Source organism: Cnephaeus nilssonii (genome assembly GCF_951640355.1).
Source record: "Cnephaeus nilssonii genome assembly, chromosome: 3".
Lineage (NCBI taxonomy): Eukaryota > Metazoa > Chordata > Mammalia > Chiroptera > Vespertilionidae > Cnephaeus > Cnephaeus nilssonii.
Genome location: NC_137074.1, coordinates 88,368,948 through 88,387,669, shown reverse-complemented (window position 1 = coordinate 88,387,669; position 18,722 = coordinate 88,368,948). Strand labels below are relative to the sequence as shown.

Genomic DNA, 18,722 nt, shown 5'->3' with positions numbered 1-18,722 from the left:
AGTTTACTGACAGTTGCTGACTTAATATCCCTAAAATATCACTGATGTTATGATTGCTTTGGTTATTTTTCATGTGACAATTGAATACTGATGAAAGATGAAATATTGCTTTTTTGTTCGTTTGTTTCCCGGATATTTTACCTCAAACTAACACACGTACCGAATAAGGTTCCTCACATTTTATTGTTAGAGTAGGAAGCATTACAAAAGGAATGTTTCAGATTTTTAATTTGAAAAGTAGCAAATACTATTACTTCTAGAAATATGTATGTGCTTTAGTCTAGTGAAAGGTATCAAGCCATTAAATATCCCTTTCTAGTTTTAAAGAATTGATACAAATGCTACTTTCATTTCACTCTGCTTTTATTGTTAATAACAAATGTCAAAAACACTCAGAATGTTGCACACTGAGATACTCTCTGTCATCAAGCCAAGCTTCCAAGTTTTGTTGCTCATTTACACATTTATCTTTTCCAGAGACTAAACGTAAATGCAAGGTCACTTTCAATCCTGTATGCGGATTCCCCATTTCAGTTGATATGTTTACCACAGGAGAAAGCCAAAATGAGTAATGAAGGGTAGCCTTTCTTTCAGCTTAACAAACATTTCTAATCCACCTAGTATCTTTTTTAAAAAAACTTAACTAGTGTAAAAAATAAATAAATTGAATTGCTTTAGGGTTATTAGTACCTGATCCTAAATCTAGCAAAATAACTAATACATGTGTAGGTGAATGCAGTAATGATTCTGAAACAGATTAGGAATATCATAAAGTAATATCCTAAATTTATTTTTAAATATATTTTAAGCTAGAGCTAAGAAGATATGATTATAATACATACTTTCTTAGTCTTACAGTATTTAATTCACATATTCATATTATGACTATCAGTGATTTAAAAGCTAATGAGGACTTTCAGGACATTAAAATAAAAAATTGTACTCTGTACATCATATATATATATATACATATATATATATATATATATATGTATATATATATATATACTAGTAGCCCGTTTGCACGAAGATTCGTGCAATAGACCTTCATTCACCTGGCTGCCTGCACCAGTTTTCTGCAGGCACTGGGGACCCAGGCCTTGGCTGTGGCCACCGCCTTCTGCCTTTTTCAGGGTCTGGGCTTGGCCCCGGGCAGTGGCCTTGGGCTTGGCCGCACCCAACATCCCTGCTAAGGATCGCAGGAGCCGACCCCCAGTGGTTTCCTGCGATCGGTGCAGGCTCCCCTCTGGTGCCCAAGGCCGGGAAAGCCTCGGGCGGCTTTCCAGGCCTTGGGCTCGGCCGCACCCAGCGTCCCTGCTACAGATCATAGGAGCAGACCCCTGGTTGTTGCCTGCGATTCGTGCAGGCTCCCTGCTGGTGCCCAAGGCCTGGAAAGCCTCCGCCTCAGGCTTTCCCGGCCTTGGGCTCCGCCACACCCCAACGTCCCTGCAACGGTTTCCTGGTGGGCGTGGCTTGGTTGGTGGGCGTGGCTTGGGCATAGCGAAGGTGCGGTCAATTTGCATATTTGTCTATTATAAGGTAAGATATATAGTAAAAGCCTAAGCGATCATCGCAACTGAATGAACGACCGAACAGGCTGTGTGGGGCAACCAGGCCAGAAGGGTGGTTAGTGAGGGGCACCCAAATGACTGAGCAGCAGGGTGCGTGGGGCAACCAGAACGGAAGGTGGGTTAGTGAGGGGTGACCAAATGACTGAGCAGTGGGCTGCATGGGGCAACCAGGCTACAGGGGGGGCAGTGAGGCGAGACCAAACGACCGAACAGCAGGCTGCATGGGGCAACCAGCCCGGCAGGGGCGTTAGAGAGGGGCAACCAAACGACCGAGCAGCAGGCTGTGTGGGATGACCAGGCTGGCAGGGGTTTGGTGAGGGGCGATCAAACAACTGAGCAGCAGGCTGTGTGGGGTGACCAGGCTGCAGCGGGAGCAGCAAGGGAAGACCAAACGACCAAACAGCAAGCTGCGTGGGGCAACCAGCCCGGCAGGGGGGGCAGTTGGGGGTGACCAGGCTGGCCGAGGGGGGCAGTAAGGGTCAACCAGACTGGTGGGGGGCCAGTGGGGGCTATCAGGCAGGCAGGCAGGTGAGCAGTTAGGAGCCAGTGGTCCCAGATTGTGGACATCTCCCCAGGGTCCCAGATTGGAGAGGGTGCAGGCTGGGCTGAGGGCTCCCCTCCCCCATGCACGAATTTCATGCACTGGGCCTCTAGTAGTAAATATGTAGCTAGACTAAAAAGTTGGCAGTTGCATGCCCTTGATTATTACAGTTACCGGGCGATGAAACCAGGTGTCCTCAAACTACGGCCCGCGGCCACATGCGGGTGTTTTTGCCGTTTTGTTTGTTTACTTAAAAATAAGATATGTGCAGTGTGCATAGGAATTTGTCCATAGTTTTTTTTTTAAACTATAGTCCGGCCCTCCAACAGTCTGAGGGACAGTGAACTGGCCCCCTGTTTAAAAAGTATGAGGACCCCTGGATGAAACATTTAGAAACATTGAAAGGCTCCACCAATCTATTTGCTTAGTGGTACTGGTGGGAAAGGGGATACAGAGCACGATGGAAGTAAGACAGTGAATCTTTGCACTCAGATGCGAAAGGGGGAGCAGGAAAGGGAAACCCGCATTATGGACAGATGTACGGCGTAGGGAACATTAAAAGGAATTCAGCTACCATCTGTTCCCTCCCATGGAAATAGACTTACCAGTTGGTAAATTAATTCTGTGTACTCATAATGAGCATGTTTCCCCCTTTGGAGAAGCTTTCTTTAGAGGCATAAATGGAAGTATAACCGTGCAGGAAGCAAAGGACAGAAAAGACATCCATATGGAACAATACACAGCCACTAATGGAAGAGCCCAATGATTACTGCTCTCAGCTCCAGTTCAGAGTTTCCAGACACTACACTAGTTGGACGAGTCTGAAAACAGTGCCTTCTTTCACAGCTGAACGGCTGAGATAAAACACATCATTCCTGGACATGAATAAACAGGGATAGCTGTGACGCCAGTGGGTAGGGGCACCTCTGACTGCAGGAACGTGCTGTTGCTCTGCAGAGAAAAGTGGAATGGGATCAAACAGTGGAGCCAGGGGCACTGTTTTCATTAGAAAACGTTTTAAAAGGTATATGTGTACAAGCATACTCAGCAGAGATGAGGCTTCATTCCACGTCTTTGTTTTAAGATGAGCGTGAAGTGGACAGATTAAGCTTTCACCTTTCAGAGTGAGAATTCTGTTCACTGGTAGCACTCTGTGGAAAATGGTTATGTGACAGTAAGATGACCACTGGCTCAAATATCCAGGAGAAAAACTCGCATTCCTATCTGAAGGCAGGAAAGAGTCTACTACTTAACAACTTCAACATTTTAAATAACTTTTCTTTCACTATTTAATGTGCAAATAAGGGTATATTGTAACTCTACAAAAATGTATGGAGCGCTTCTATGGACATATACTGTATATGCATCCATTCATTAGAGAATTCGAGCAATATGCAATGGGCCATGGGGGAAATTTTGGGTATTTGTCTTCAGAAACAAAGGCATACCTAACTAGAAGATACAAACTTTACGGAAACATTGCTTTGTAGCTTTTTACAATGTAGTTTTCACAAACACTGTAATAACATATATCATGGATTATTCCATAAACTAAGATTTATCCTTGATTCCTCTCTACTCTCCTCTCCAATTCATCAACACAGTCTTTTGACACTTTTTCCAAACCATGCCCCAATTATGCCCACTGTCCTCCATCCTCTCCAGTCTAGACTATTGAAACATTATTTTGTGGGCTCCCTGCTTCCACGCTTCTCTCTCTCCCCAATCTATTTCCCACAAAAGTACAGTATATACACATTTCAAATGCATACCCCTTTTTCTTTCTCCCATTAAAATTCCTCCAAAGGCATTTCATCAGACTTAGTATAAAATCCAAGTTCTTCTTACCCTAGTGTACCAAATCCAGCATAACATGATACCAACCTACATCTGTGACATTTCATCACTCTCCATGAAATCACTTCTGTTTCCCTGGTCCTCTTTCAACTCCTCTAAGACATCAAGCTCATTCTTTTTATAAGAATCCTGCCTTTGTCTAAATTGTTTGTCTAGGAAGTATAAGCAATTCTGTCATGAATGCTGATATTTGCAAGAGTCACTTCTCATTGTATAGGTCTCATATTAAACAATGATTTTCAGAGAGTCCTTTTATATTTATTCCAATCTACATAACCCCAGTCATGTATCACTTTATTTTAATTTTCTGAAGGGAATGAATAATTATTTGCTACTTTAGTTGTTTTTTTTAGAAAATATATTTTATTTTATTTTTTTAAATTTCTTTATTGATTATGGTATTACATATGTGTCCTTATTCCCCCATTACCCCCCAAACCCCCATTCATGCCTTTACCCCCTGTTGTCTGTTTGTACATTTGATTAAATATAACTGTACCTGTGTATATGTGCAGAAATACATATATTTATATGTGTATATGTACACATGTGTACATATATAATATATTCATGCATTCATGTGCATATATTATATGTGCACACATAAATCCGTGTGGATTGATATATTCTATGTTCACCAGTAGATTATGATTTCATGAAAGCAGCGATCTTATACATCTTGTTTATCTCTGTATCTCTAGCTCTTAGGACCATGCCTGCTAAATAGTAGGCAAACCAATCAGTATTTTTTTAATAATTAAATTTCTTTGTCTCTCAGTCTCTCTCTTTTCAGAAGAAAAAAATTATATATGTATGTATGCTTACATGCATATATGCATATGCACATACCCATATCCACATCCATACACATATATACACATATATACTTATAACTTCTGAGTAAAATCAGGATAATTGATATTCATTCATTGATCACCAAAATCAAGACCTTTAACTTTCATCTTATATTAGGAAAAATAGTGAGATGTATTTACTTGGCAATACATATGTAAATTGTGCTTTATAGAGTTAAGCAGTGTACAATATGAATACTGTGCATAGAAAAATTAAAATATCTCATGGAAGTCTTTGATTTCATATATCTGTTCATTTTTTTTTTTTTTTGCAAAATTCTATGATTATTGCTAACTGAAAGTTAAGTTTTTGGAACTTTATCTCATCTCTTATAAAGATAACTCTCATCTCTTGTATATAGCTAATATAAAACATCTCTGAGACACAGCCTGAAAATCCACATCACAATGCTGTGCTATCTAATGCTTCACTATTTCAGGAAATCTTTCTTGAGTATCTATTATATTCAAAATGTTAGATCAGGCACTGTGGATTCTATAATTAATAAATAAACACTCTCAATTATGCCTGGACTTCAAAATAAAGAAGTTCTGTTTCACCTTGATGCAACATCAGAGGTGTTTTTAAGGTCCCCTCATTAATTGTAATATTTCAGGAGAATATGAAATTCCACAATCAGAAATACATTATTTTGGTAAAATGTTCACTTTCTTATCAAGAGCATAATTTAAATGTAAATTATTTGAGGAAAGTTATTAATTTGTATCACTAAATCTTATGCAGGAGTCATTTTTTAAAAATAATAATTTCTAAGGTTAAAAAAAAACTTGCTTTGCATGAGAACTCTGAACATTAAAATACAGAAAAGATAATAAAAATTGGAGCTCAACAAGTGTTTCTTCACAATTCTGTTTAATATTATCCTTATTGTTTACTAGGGATTATCTTCTATGGTTCAACAAAGTGGATGTACTTATTAGCATGCAGGCACAAAAAGTACCATTGTTGTGCTTTGTGAAGTTATAGCATAGCAAGTTTATAATAATAATCTTTAAACACTCCCACATTCTCTTTTAAATTTTATTTTAATAAACTTTTATATTATAATATTAAATATTATATCTGGGTGTATTTTACTACCTTTACAAGTTGTCACATAAGAAATATGTAAGAGAGAGAAACCAAGATGGCAGCATAGGTAAACATCTAAACTGCAGCCTTACACAACAATTTCAAAAATACAACTAAAAGACAAAATGGACATCATCCAGAACCACAGGAAAGTTGGCTGACTAAAACGCCTACAACTAGAAGGAAAGAGAAAACCACAAGGAAAATCAGAGGAGCTGTAAAAGCCTGAGGTACGGAGACACAGGCGGAGACACGGGCGCGCGCACGTGCAGGGAGGACAGAGCCAGAGAGGACGGGGCGGCTGAGTGCCTGGCCAACGTTCTCTAGCAGAAAGGAGATAAAAGTTCCAGATTGCGCTGAACCCCAGCTCCAACTGCACTGAACCCCAGTTCCGGGCAAGACCCTGGGAACCCAGGCTCATACTGGGGGAATCTGGGCTGTAAGGTGGAAACTCAGGGGAGCGGCGAAAGGCAGATCTCCGGAGGCACACACGTGAATGCGCACAGAGGATGGACTATTGACTGTGCTGCTGAATTGCCCTAGCACAGTGATGGGCAACCTTTTGAGCTTGGTGTGTCAAACTTCGCCAAAAAAACCGAGCATAACTCGGGTAGTGTGTCACTTTGAGGAAAAAACATTATTTCGTGATATTTATAGTTTAAATAACATAAATGTTTCATCCTCGGCATGTGGCCGCCTCAGCGGCCGCGTGTCATCAGAAATGGCACTGACACGTGTGTCAGAGGTTCACCATCACTACCCTAGCAGGAAGGAGACAAAAGCTCTGGACTGTGCTGAGCCCCGGTTCCAACTGCACTGAACCCCAGTTCTGGGCGAGAATCTGGGAATCCAGATTCATTGGGGGAGAGACTAGACTGTTCGGCAGCAGACGAAACTCCAGGGCGCCTTTCTCTCAGAGATGCTTACAGGGAGTACCGAGGGACACTGAGGGACACTAAGACCCAGGAACCTCATAGGGTGGGGCTGATGGGAAGCCAAGGCTGTAGGCTCCACCCTGAAACTCCGCCCCATCCAAGCTGAGCACAGAGGCTTCTACAATTTTGCAAGTCTAGTCGAATAAGGCTTTCTCCCAGCGTAAACCCAGCTGATCCTCACAGCCAATTGGCCTGGAGGTCAAATCCTCCCAGTGTACCAACAGCAATCAAGGCTTAACAACACCAAGACTTTGCACTCATCCCACAAAGGGGTGTACCAAGAGCGACCACCTAGGGTGATTGGGGAAGCTGAGCTACCGGCCCCTATAGGTCACTGACCACACAAAGCCACTCCATCAACACAGGGAGGCAGCCAAAGTGCGGAGAAACCAAAGTATGTCACGAACAGGAGAGATGGAGGAAAGTAAACTACTGGATGACACAGTGTTCAGAACCACATTTATAAGGTTACTCAAGAATCTTCTAAAAATTGCTGAGAATCTTGAAGAGACCTTCAAGGACCTTAATGAGAATACCAAAAAAAAAAAAAAAAATGGAAAAGGATCAGTCAGAAATTATGCATACACTGTCTGAAATGAAGAATATACAGAAACTCAACTGTAGATCACCGTACCCCAAGAGTCAAACCAAAGATCTGGAACATGAGGAAGCAAAAAACACCCAACCAGAGAGGCGGAAAGAAAGAAGAATCCAAAAGTGTGAGGATAGCGTAAGGAGCCTCTGGGACGGCTTTAAGTGTACCAATGTCTGAATTTTTGGGGTGCCAGAAGAAGAGAGAGAGCAAGATACTGAAAACCTATTTGAAGAAATAATGACAGAAAACTTCCCCCAACTGGTGAAAGAAATAGACTTACAAGTCCAGGAAGCGTACAGAACCCCAAACAAAAGGAATCCAAAGAGGACCACACCAAGACACATCATAATTAAAATGCCAAGGGCAAAAGACAAAGAGAGAATCTTAAAAGCAGCAAGAGAAAAAACAGTTAGTTACCTACAAGGGAGTACCCATACGACAGTCAGCTGATTTCTCTACAGAAACTATGCAGGCCAGATGAGAGTGGCAAGAAATATTCAAAGTGATGAATGGCAAGAACCTACAACCAAGATTACTCTACCCAGCAAAGCTATCATTCAGAATTGAAGGTCAGAAGAAGAGCTTCACAGACAAGAAAAAGCTAAAGGAGTTCATCACCACCAAACCAGGATTACATGAAATGCTGAAGGGTATTCTTTAAGAAGAGGAAGAAGAAAAAAAAGGTAAAGGTAAAAATTATGAACAACAAAAAGACATCAAATACATACCTACCAACGAGTGAATCTAAAAATCAAGTCAATAAAAAATCTGAAGAACAGAATGGACTGGTGAATATAATAGAATCAGGGACATAGAAAGGGAGGCGACGGACAATTCTCAGGGGGGAGGGGGTCTGAGGGGTGCGGGAAGAGATTGGACAAAAATTTTACACCTATGGATGAAAACAGTGGTGGGGGGTAAGGGTATGGGGTGGGGTGGGGAATCGGGGGACATATGTAATACTTTCAACAATAAAGAATTTAAAATAATAATAATAATAAATACGTATGTGAAAATTAGAATTCACTAAAATTAGTGCTGTGTAATAACTTTCAGTTTAATTACAATATTTTTTAACCTATATGTTTTCGGTAGCATAGTACAGTAGCATCATATGAGCTTAAGTCATTGCATTTTTTAAATGTGAACCTACACCTTTAGGGGTTCTTTGTTTCTCCTAAAGTCATACACAAAAATATCTGCACTTACAAGTTTTTTGAGTTAAGGTGTTTTTCATTTAGAGTATCAATCTTGTCCGAAGTACTTATATAAACGTCCAGGTCTAAACTCTTCACTTTGGGTAGAGGTTAAATTATATGAAAAAAATGTCTCTCTGCTATATTATCACATAACTTAGATGAAAACTTCAAGTATCTGGATTTCTCAATCCGTGTTTTTTAGTACATTACACTTCCTCCTGTGTATATTCACATTTAATGTACTTTCCTTTTAATGGCTGATAGTCCTATTCTTCCCTAGGAAATTGGCATCTTTATAGAACTGAACATATTTTATCAAATTATCTGATTTACTTTTTGGAAAAGTACTTTTAGAAGAGTGCTCATGCTATTGAAGTAGCTGGAGCTAAATAATATAGAATGACCCATTTCAAAGACATTTTTTTTTCTCCTACTTTACATTTGACTTTGCCTTTGTCAGTTTGGAATGTAAAGGAGTATTTTAAAAGAAAATAATGCATACACTTTTTTCAAATAACAGACTGATTTTATTCATAAACTCTTCTTGTAATTACATAGGACTCTTGGTTACCACCTACAGTTTAAAATTGCAGTACTTTTCATTTTTCAAGAATAGCTTCTTTTTATTATTGTATAAGGATTCCATTTAGTTTGTGAAGCCAGTGGAAACTATCAGAGGGATGAATTATTCAAATGTAATTTTTAAAAGGGTTCCGTTCTATGAAGAAGATGAGGTTACCTTGTGATGCTCAAGGAGGAGGCAAGTAGAGGCCTTGTCAACCTGGTGGTTGTCATTTAAGTAAGAGCCTTGGTGCTGTTTGTCATACTTATGCTGTAAACCATGTAGCTGGCCATAAGAAAAGCAAATACAGTAAACTTTTTCTGTTACAATTGCTTCCAGTGGCAATTCAATTACCAGTAAAAAGGTTGATGACGCCATATTATTTTTAAGGCTAGTAAATGGGAATAGCTTCTATCAAAGAGATATTTCTTACCTTAATACTTCTAACATACATTGAATTCTGATGCCCCTGTATCTCCAAAATCCTTGGTTTGAATCCACTCCTGATTACCCGGGGACCACCTTGGGGAGTTATTGACATAAAGCAGAAAGGAAGCAGACATATGAAGTCCAGACTAAATGGCTCTTTTTTTTCTATTGAACACTAGTCCTTGGAGAAAAACAAGCTTCTAAGACACTTTAGACTTAATTTTGCTTCAAAAATCCATTCTGAATGGGCCAGAATGCCATTTTTAAAAAGAGAATCTGCCACAAAACAAAACAGGTTGACAAGTTAGAAATTATTGTACACTGCATTTGTAGAGAACAGAACATACCTTTAACCTGAAAAGCTCGTTATTAGAAAAAAGATGCTGTACCACTCTCCAATTTATTGTATACAGCACATGTTGGAACTGACTTAACTTTGACAAGGTTATAAAAGATCTGTTGTGCTCTAATAAGCCCAGATAACAAAATGTGGTTGCATATTTTTGAATTCCTTCATTAGGATGTGAAAAAAAAGGGCACTTTTGTATTGTTTTTAAATGTGATGATTTGGAGCTCTAACACTTAAAATCATTGAAAAACTGAATTTAGACTATAAGGTTCTTTAGTATGCTGTATATTAACTTTTTAGTAGTTATTTAGACTTAAAAACTCTTGGCAGGAATTCCTATATATTACTTCATATATGGTAAAAGGAAGAAGAAGAAGCAGTAATTGATCATTAAACATGGTTAGGCTCAATTACTGATTCATGTTATTAAATGACATCATTGTCACTACCACCAGAAAGAGCATTATTTATAAAGCCCCAGTAAAATTCAAAACATTGAGCAAGTTACCCTAGAAAGCACTGAAGTCTCTGATCTCCGATATCTTATCATCTTGTTGGTTCACGAATACAGGTAACTCATGAATGTTATAGCCTTCCAGTTTTCAACCACTGATTTTATGAAGACCTGGGTGTATATTCTTTGTATGGTGAACTTTGTTATTAACCAGAGGCCCAATGCACGAAATTCTTGCAAGAGTAAGCCTTCTCAGCCGTGGCTGCCTGGATCCCTCCCACGAAGTCCTCGGGCGGCTGCCTAGATCCCGTGGCTGCAGCGCTGGCTTCCTCCTGGAAGGATGTCAAGAAGGATGTCTGGTCTAATTAAGCATATCACGTTTTTCTTATTATGGATAAGAGTAAGAATAATAGAGGGTATTAATTGATTATGTAAATTAGAGAAAATGTAAAAATGTTACCACATAATCCCACATGTATTTTGTAATATTTTTCAGCTGAGGCAGAAGACAGAGATGTGCAGCTAGTAAGAGGCACATAGCTCTGGGTATGGTTGCCCATAGGTAGTAAGATATCATGAATGTAAACATCATTGTCATGGGGGATCAAGGGAGGAGTAACAATGTGAGGAAAGTAGTAGATAAAATCAAAAGCATGATGCATATTGAGAGAGAAGGGAAATCAGTTTGAATTTAGTTGGCCAAGGATGTCTTCACAGAGCAGGTGGGAATCAGGCTGAAAGTTGAGAGTAGTGTTTTTTATTAGATACATAAAGAAAGGGAGGCTAGTTTAAGATAGGAATTGGGCGATACTGAGGTGTTGGGTAAAAATAATTTGTCCCAAAGCAAAGTGATATTTTAATTATTTTTTCCTTTTTATTAAATTTATTGGGATGACACTGGTTAACAAAACTATACAGGTTTCAGGTATACAATTCTAAACACATCATCTGTATACTGTGTTGTGTGTACACCACCTCAAGTCAAGTCTCCACCCATCACCATTCATATCCCAATACCCTTCTCTACCCCCTAATCACCTCCCCCTGACAATCACCACATTGTTGTCCATTTCATGAAATCTTTCTTTCTTTTTTTCTTTTTTGCTCAATCCCTTCACCCACCACCCACCCATAGTCCCACACCCACCCCAGCAGTTGACAGCTGCCCTTCTATCTATGAATCTATCTGTATTTTGATTGTTTGTTCATTATATTGCAAATATTAGTGAAATAATATGACTGGCTTATTTCACTTAGCACAGTGCTCTTCAGATCCATCCATGTGATTGTAAAAGGTAAAATTTCCTTATATTTTATGTCTGAGTAGTATTCCTTTGTGTAAATGTTCCACAGCTGTTTTATCCATTCATCTACTGATGGACATTCAGGCAAAACGATATTTTTTAAAATAAAGACATATTGATTTATAAAGACAGAAATTACAGTTTACTAGAAAGAGATGTACATAAATACCATGGTGGTATACTATGTAATAACTATGTGTGAGGTTGTGTGCAAAGTGCTTAAAAAAACAACAACAGTGAATGAAGATATTAACTCTTTGCAGAATTGAGGGTGCTTTATAAATGAGATCATATTTAAGTTATACTGGAAGGACAGAGAAGAAAGAGAAAACTAATGCCATAAAATAGAATGTGGCTCTGAGGGCATGGCAGCAATGAGAATAAACGGAGTTAGTCTAGAATTTGGGGAAAGCACTTGAGTCAAGGCCAGATGTCTTCCTGTGTACTAGGCTCTTGCTTCTTTGTTCATGTTAATCTAGCACTATGAGAAATAAAGAAAGCCAGTCATACATACTCTGAGGAACTCTCGCCCTGTCGTTTCAGAAAACTTTAACATTTTGAAATGTTAGTGGTTGCAGTTTTGGGGTTCAAATCAGAATCATGGGTGTTGAGCAGGAAAGAGGATGAATTGGTACATTTATCATAAAGGTTAGCCATGGTCCCCAGACACAGATTTTAGTTTCCTGATTTAACAACTTTGTTGTGTGAGATGAAATTGTGCTTCTTCAAGTGATTAGTTTCTTATAGAATAAACTCATATTATTTATAGTACATTTATTTATAACTCAATATTCACTTGCATGAAAATTTTAGCTTACATAGACTTTGTATGCACTAGTATGCAATTGTGCTACTGACTAAATTTGGGGTTCTGTCTGATATTATTGAATTACTCCTGAGTTTTCCTTTTATATGAGAACAGTACTTTATATATGTTACCAGTAAAATGAAAAGTATAATTTATTATAATTTATACTCATGTATTGGTAAAACTATAATCAAATATTTTTATGACTTGAAACCTTTACTTTTTTCAGTTGATAAAATGCTGACATTTTTCCTTTAAAGAAATATCCATAGTAATTTTTACATATATATTGCATGTATGTACATATATATATGTGTGTGTATATATATATATATATATATATATATATATATATATATATATATAATACCCAAATTACTATGGATTTATACATATCATATTTTTCCAATAATGAAATATGGACTACTGTGAATTTATTTTAACATTCTTTTTAAACCATAAAGTAATTTTAGCAAGTTTTATCCATTTTAACATAAAGTTAAAAATTAGTCCCCTAACATTTAATTTACTACCAAATGAATTAAAACACATAATCACAATTTCAGAGAAATTGATGTTACACAATTCTATATATTATGATAAAAAGTTTTAACAACTTAAAAAAAACTCTAATATAGCATTCAAACAATTTCTTATAAATTAGAATATGTTTTTAATTCTGACTTTTAAGAACTTTATATACATTTTTTTTGGATTTAAATGATATATAAATAATTTGTCCATATTTACTAATGTCTTCAGTTAATTTCTCTTGCAAACTGTAAATGCTGAACTTCTTTGGAACCACTTTATTTTGTATTTTAGGCTAATGTAATAGTATTTTATTAACTTAACACATACTCCAAGGAAAGCAACAATAAAAATTTGAGCTCATGTTTTGTATTATACAGAAAATGAGAAGTTAATTTATTGACTTATTAAATAGATACCATTTATAAAGTTTAATATTTATAAATTATGTTACATACCATTAACTTCTCTATTTTATTTATATGTGTCTTAGTGTCTATGTTCAAACATTCTTTAATCATAGGATGTTAACATGTAAAGAATATATTAATAACTTCTAAAATTGACAAGTCATAGTGAGCAAATTACTTACAATATTAATATGGCTACAGATTATCTTGCTTTTTAAACAGAATTAGTAAATTAATGTTGAACTAAGATTTGGTTATTTTTATTAGTGTGTAAATGTATAATTTTTATGCATATAAATGTTATAATCTTATTGGGAAAAATAAATTGAGTATGTATTAAAATAAAAAATGACATATATTTTATAACCTATACATATTTTAGTGAGAATTATTTGTATTAACAGTGTAATGTGTTTTTTTAAAAAAGATACAGGATTCCAGATACATAAAAAATTATGCAAGTGACTAGTACTAGTGTATCCAATTTCATATTTAAAAAATACATAGCTCCAATTTTACAATCAGTGTTTAAATAAAAGGCCAAAGTGAATACATGAAATCAGGAATTTTTAAACAATTGTTAATAATGCCACTGACTTCTAGGAATGAAAACTAGAGAGATGGGCATTTAAACTTAGGAAGAATGCACAGTCTTTTACTAATATTTGCTTTGAGAAGAGTTACAATCAGACAGCTAAAATAAATGATCTCCATATGGAAGTGTTGTAGAACAATCTGCATTATCTCTGGGGGAACGTTGCCAGCCTGTGTGAGGAGCTGATGGCTATTTTCAGGCTGGCCATGCCCCACAGTGATCCAGGCTCCCAGACCCTCCTTTTTTTCTTTTCTTTTTTTTTCTCAGCGCCTCCTTGAGCGGAGGCCAGGGCCAGCTGGAAGCAGGTATCTGGGATTTATTTATCTTCTATAATTGAAATTTTGTAGCCTTGAACAGAGGCCAGGACCAGCCAGGGCGGGTGGGAAGCTTGGCTTCCTCCATCACCGGGAACAACCCAAGCCTCCTGCTCTCTCCAGCTCTGTGGCTGCCGCCATCTTTGTTGTGTTAATTTGCATACTTGCTCCTTATTGGCTAGTGGGTGTGGCTGCTGGGTATAGTGGACGTATGGTCAATTTGCATGTTTCTCTTTTATTAGTGTAGATGTCACATATAATATGTATGCACACATATCACAAACACCTATGTAGAGACAAATAAATTCTATCTCAAAGTTGTTTTATCCATTAATGGGGAAAATAATAAACAACTAATAAATGTGTTATGGTCATTCACCACTGATCACAATGGGATCTGCTTAGTGAGCCCTCCTGGCCTTTCACCCTTAAAAGGAATATAGTGCATAAGAAGAACAGAGGACATGAATGTCAGATCAGGTTCACACTGCTTTCAAAGTAGCAGGATGTGTGAGCAAAGGTATATTTTGTTAGCAAGAAAATTTCTTGAAGGAATAAATTGTAGGTGTTGTCTTGAAATTTTACCCATCAGAAAATAATGGTGGCCAGTCTATATTGAAGACAGAACGATTTTTTTAACAGAAGTAATAAAATATTTCAGTTCTATATTAATTATTATACCTTGTCAAAAATGTGGACTTTTCTAGATCCCATAAAATCTGTTATATATTTGTAATGCTATGAACAAATTCACTTGGTAAATATTTATTGACCTTCTAAATTGTGTTAGGTTCTCAACAATAAGTATGCAGAGTTCTTCTCTTCAGAAATTGTCAAGTGGGGAGTCTGACACCAACAAACTCAGAGCATTTAGAAAGTTTTCATTGAAGAGGAGTATCATATAATATTCTTGTTATTTCTGAGGATTTCAACTAATTCCAATTAATCTTATGTTGCTGAGTTTTAGTTGATGTTGATTCATCTGGTGTTGAATATTTAGTTTATTTAAATTTTGCTATTTATGACAGGGTTGAAATATTTGGGTGAACATCCATGAGCAGTAAAAAAAAAAACAGAATGAAGAAACCCTAAACATTTTTGAAAAAATGAAAGTGTCTAAGGTGTTTTAGAACACATAGGATGAAATGAAGTTAATGGTGATTCAAAACATGTAACAGTTACTGTGAAACATTTCTTATACAGGTTATGTCTTGATCCAGTTTTCATATTGGCCAAGGTGCTTTGCACCAAATTACTTTCAGCCTATTTGTTTCTATGTGCATATGAATTCAAGAGGGGAGTATGAGAGAGGATGATGAATAGATAAGCAGGAGCCAGACTATGAGTCAAGAATAATTTTTAATGTTATCTCATTTATCTGGACACTTTAAAACCACAACCTATTGTTTTTAAGTTCTTTGAAAATTAGCTTTGAAAAATGAATATAATCCATGCATTTTCACAATTTTAGAAAATAAGAATGTTTTCTGATGTATACAAGAATGCTTATAATACTTGGTAATATAGACTCTATCCAAAACAAATCAAGATGTATTATTACCTATTTTAGTTGATATGGAATAAGGACAAAAACACCAAATAACATGCTTTTTTTTTTTTGGCTGAACTAAAAACAAAATAAAACAACCCCAAACCTGTTATTTGAATTCCAATTCTTTGTTAAAGTAATTTTGAAAGGCTGCTTTTCATATGCAGTGATATCATTTTAACTCATTGTCTGATAGCAAGAAACCCAATATTTCATAATTTATAATAAGGTTATTTACATGAAGTTTCAAAGAACTAATATTATTGCATACTAGAGGCCCAATGCACAAAATTCGTGCAAGAGTAGGGCTTCCTTTTCCCATCTGCCAGCACCGGCTTCCCTCTGGCTGCCAGCACCCGGGACTCGGGCTTCCCTTGCAGAGAGAGGCCCTGCCCACCTGCTGCAGCCTGCTGGTCAGTGGCCTGGGCCTCCCTCTGTGGGGCAATCATGGGATGATGGCCGGGCCCCCAACCAATCACATTGAACCCCCCTTGGCTGGCCTGGAGCCAGTGGGTGTCATAGCGTGGTCCCGGATGGTCCTTCTGCTGTTCCGCTATTTGGTCGATTTGTATATTATGCTTTTATTATATAGAATTCTTATATTTGATAGCCCTGGGAAATATTTCCCTTTGCATTAATTAAATACATATATTTTGAGATCCTAAAGAACAAGTGAATAAAAAATATATTTTTTATCTTGGATAATATATGAAGATTAAATTCATGTTCTTTTTATTAATTTACAAAATATACTTCATTTACCTTTAGCCTTCCTAAACTCTTTAGGAAAGCTTACCATGAAAAAAAAAAGATATTGCCCTGGCCAGGTGGCTCAGTTGGTTGGAACATCCTTCCTTACACCAAAAGGTTGTAGGTTCAATCCCTGGTCTGGTGGTCTGGTGGGTGCAGGAGGCAACCAATTGATGTTTCTCACATCAGTTTCTCTCTCTCTCTCTCATCAATAAAAGACATGTCTTCCTGTAAGAAAAAAAAATCTTTGCTAAAAAATAAAATTAGAAGGTACTGTAAAAATTAGTAATCAAGAAGTGACCATGCTCATATACATAATATTTATGATGAAAGTCAGTTCTACTTTATGACCATGATAATCACACTCCAGGAAATACTCATTTTCCCTGGTGATTAATGTAGCAACACTGAGTTTTCAGAAGGTTATTTCCTTAAATTTGACTGGCCAGGAAGATAAGAGAGTGATCTCATGTGGTTTGCTGTGTCTCCAGTGTAGATAATTCATCAGGTTAAAGTCTGAGTATCCAGTAGGGCTATTTATCAGAAGTAAAGAACTAGAAAAATTTTGGTGTGACTTAAAGACTTTAATTGAAAGACTGACAGGAAGCCTTTTAGTAGCAAAATAATCTGTCAAACACTCTGAATATATCAGGGCTGTGTGGAAAACATGTAAAATCAAACCCTGGCACAGTAATTACAGGTAATTTGTGAACTGCTTCTAATTTCCTTACTGTGTAAATGATATGTCTATCCACTTGAGATGAGATTTGACTCTCTGAGGATCTTATTGAGGTGTTCACAGTTTGACACTGTCTATATTGTTTTACTATACTCTATGCTGCTCTTCAAATTTTCAGCTCATTTTGAGTGACAGAAAGTATGATTTTGGTGTTAAACTCAGAGGTATTTATTCTGTGTAGTATGTTCTCTATATTTTGATCTACTGTTAACTTTGGCAACTTTTACTAATTATGGATTAAGGTTTGAATGTTATTTTCAAGTATATGTTCAATAACTTCTCCTAGATATGCCAAATAAAATAAATCATAAACCTTTCAGAATATTGGGTTTCATGCTAGTTGATTCAATACTTGTTAAAGACTCCTAGGTACTGCAAAATTGTTAGAAGGCGTTACCAGCTAATCAGGGTAAGAATTGCAAGACTCCAAATGTGCATTAACATCATTTGTGAGAAATTGAAAAGTAAAGTAATATTAATAACAATTGGCTTATTTTTGTTTCTAAAGATCACTCTCATCCTATTTATTTCCTATCATTAAGTTTTCTTAGATGAAAAAATCAAAAAGCCTTTAACATGCATATACTCACCCATCCATTTCATTTCTTTAACCTTATATGGTGATGTTATTTGTGTTTAGTTCTGTCATGTTGTTTCTTTGTTTACTTCTTCAACAAAGCATGTCATTTTTTGTTTTACCTATCTGTATTTTGGTATTGCATGTCCAACTTTTTAAATGACTCAGTGAACAAATGAATTCTTGTCACTTTAAATTTCACTCTAAATATTTTGAACGATCTGTTTATTCTCAAACATTGCTCCAATTTTTTACTTTGAGTAGGAGCATGAAAAGAAAGTGAACAAAAAATGGCAAGAACTGCGAGGTACAGCCAGCTTTGTACCTGATAATCTTGTTAAAGCTTGTTAATGTTAAACCTAAATAAGATATATGTATTTTTGTAATTTGGATCATTTGAGTTTGTCTTTTGTTTGCATGATATGATTTTGTTTTATATTTTGTTTTTTTCCACTCACCAGATGTTCCCAACACTTTGCTTCCCACTACTATCATCCCCTCCCTTACCACTGCAACAGTCACAACCACTGTAGCCATAACAACCAGCCCAACCACATCTGCAACAACCAAGAGCATAAGAGGTACAGTATTCTTCTTTGTTATGGCCTGGAAAACACATTAAATGGAGCTTTAAGGGATTTCTTTAAGGGGTAGAAAAGTTAAGATCCAATTTTACTTAATAATAAGTAAATCACCTAACTTACAA

At 36.8% G+C, this 18,722-nt stretch overlaps 1 protein-coding gene across 7 annotated transcripts in view; it reads left to right on the top strand.

Moving 5' to 3' along the window:
• CADM2 (cell adhesion molecule 2) overlaps positions 1-18,722 on the top strand; it is a gene marked incomplete at its 5' end in the record, with an annotated part of 1,250,256 nt that overhangs the window by 1,153,468 nt on the left and 78,066 nt on the right. For 2 of the 7 annotated variants that reach the window (XM_079767298.1, XM_079767297.1), the window contains one exon: positions 18,478-18,597. The exons of the other annotated variants lie outside the window; for them this stretch is intronic. In XM_079767298.1, coding sequence (XP_079623424.1) covers positions 18,478-18,597 — 120 coding nt within the window. The remainder of the gene's footprint in view (positions 1-18,477; positions 18,598-18,722) is intronic. 7 annotated transcript variants of the gene reach the window in all.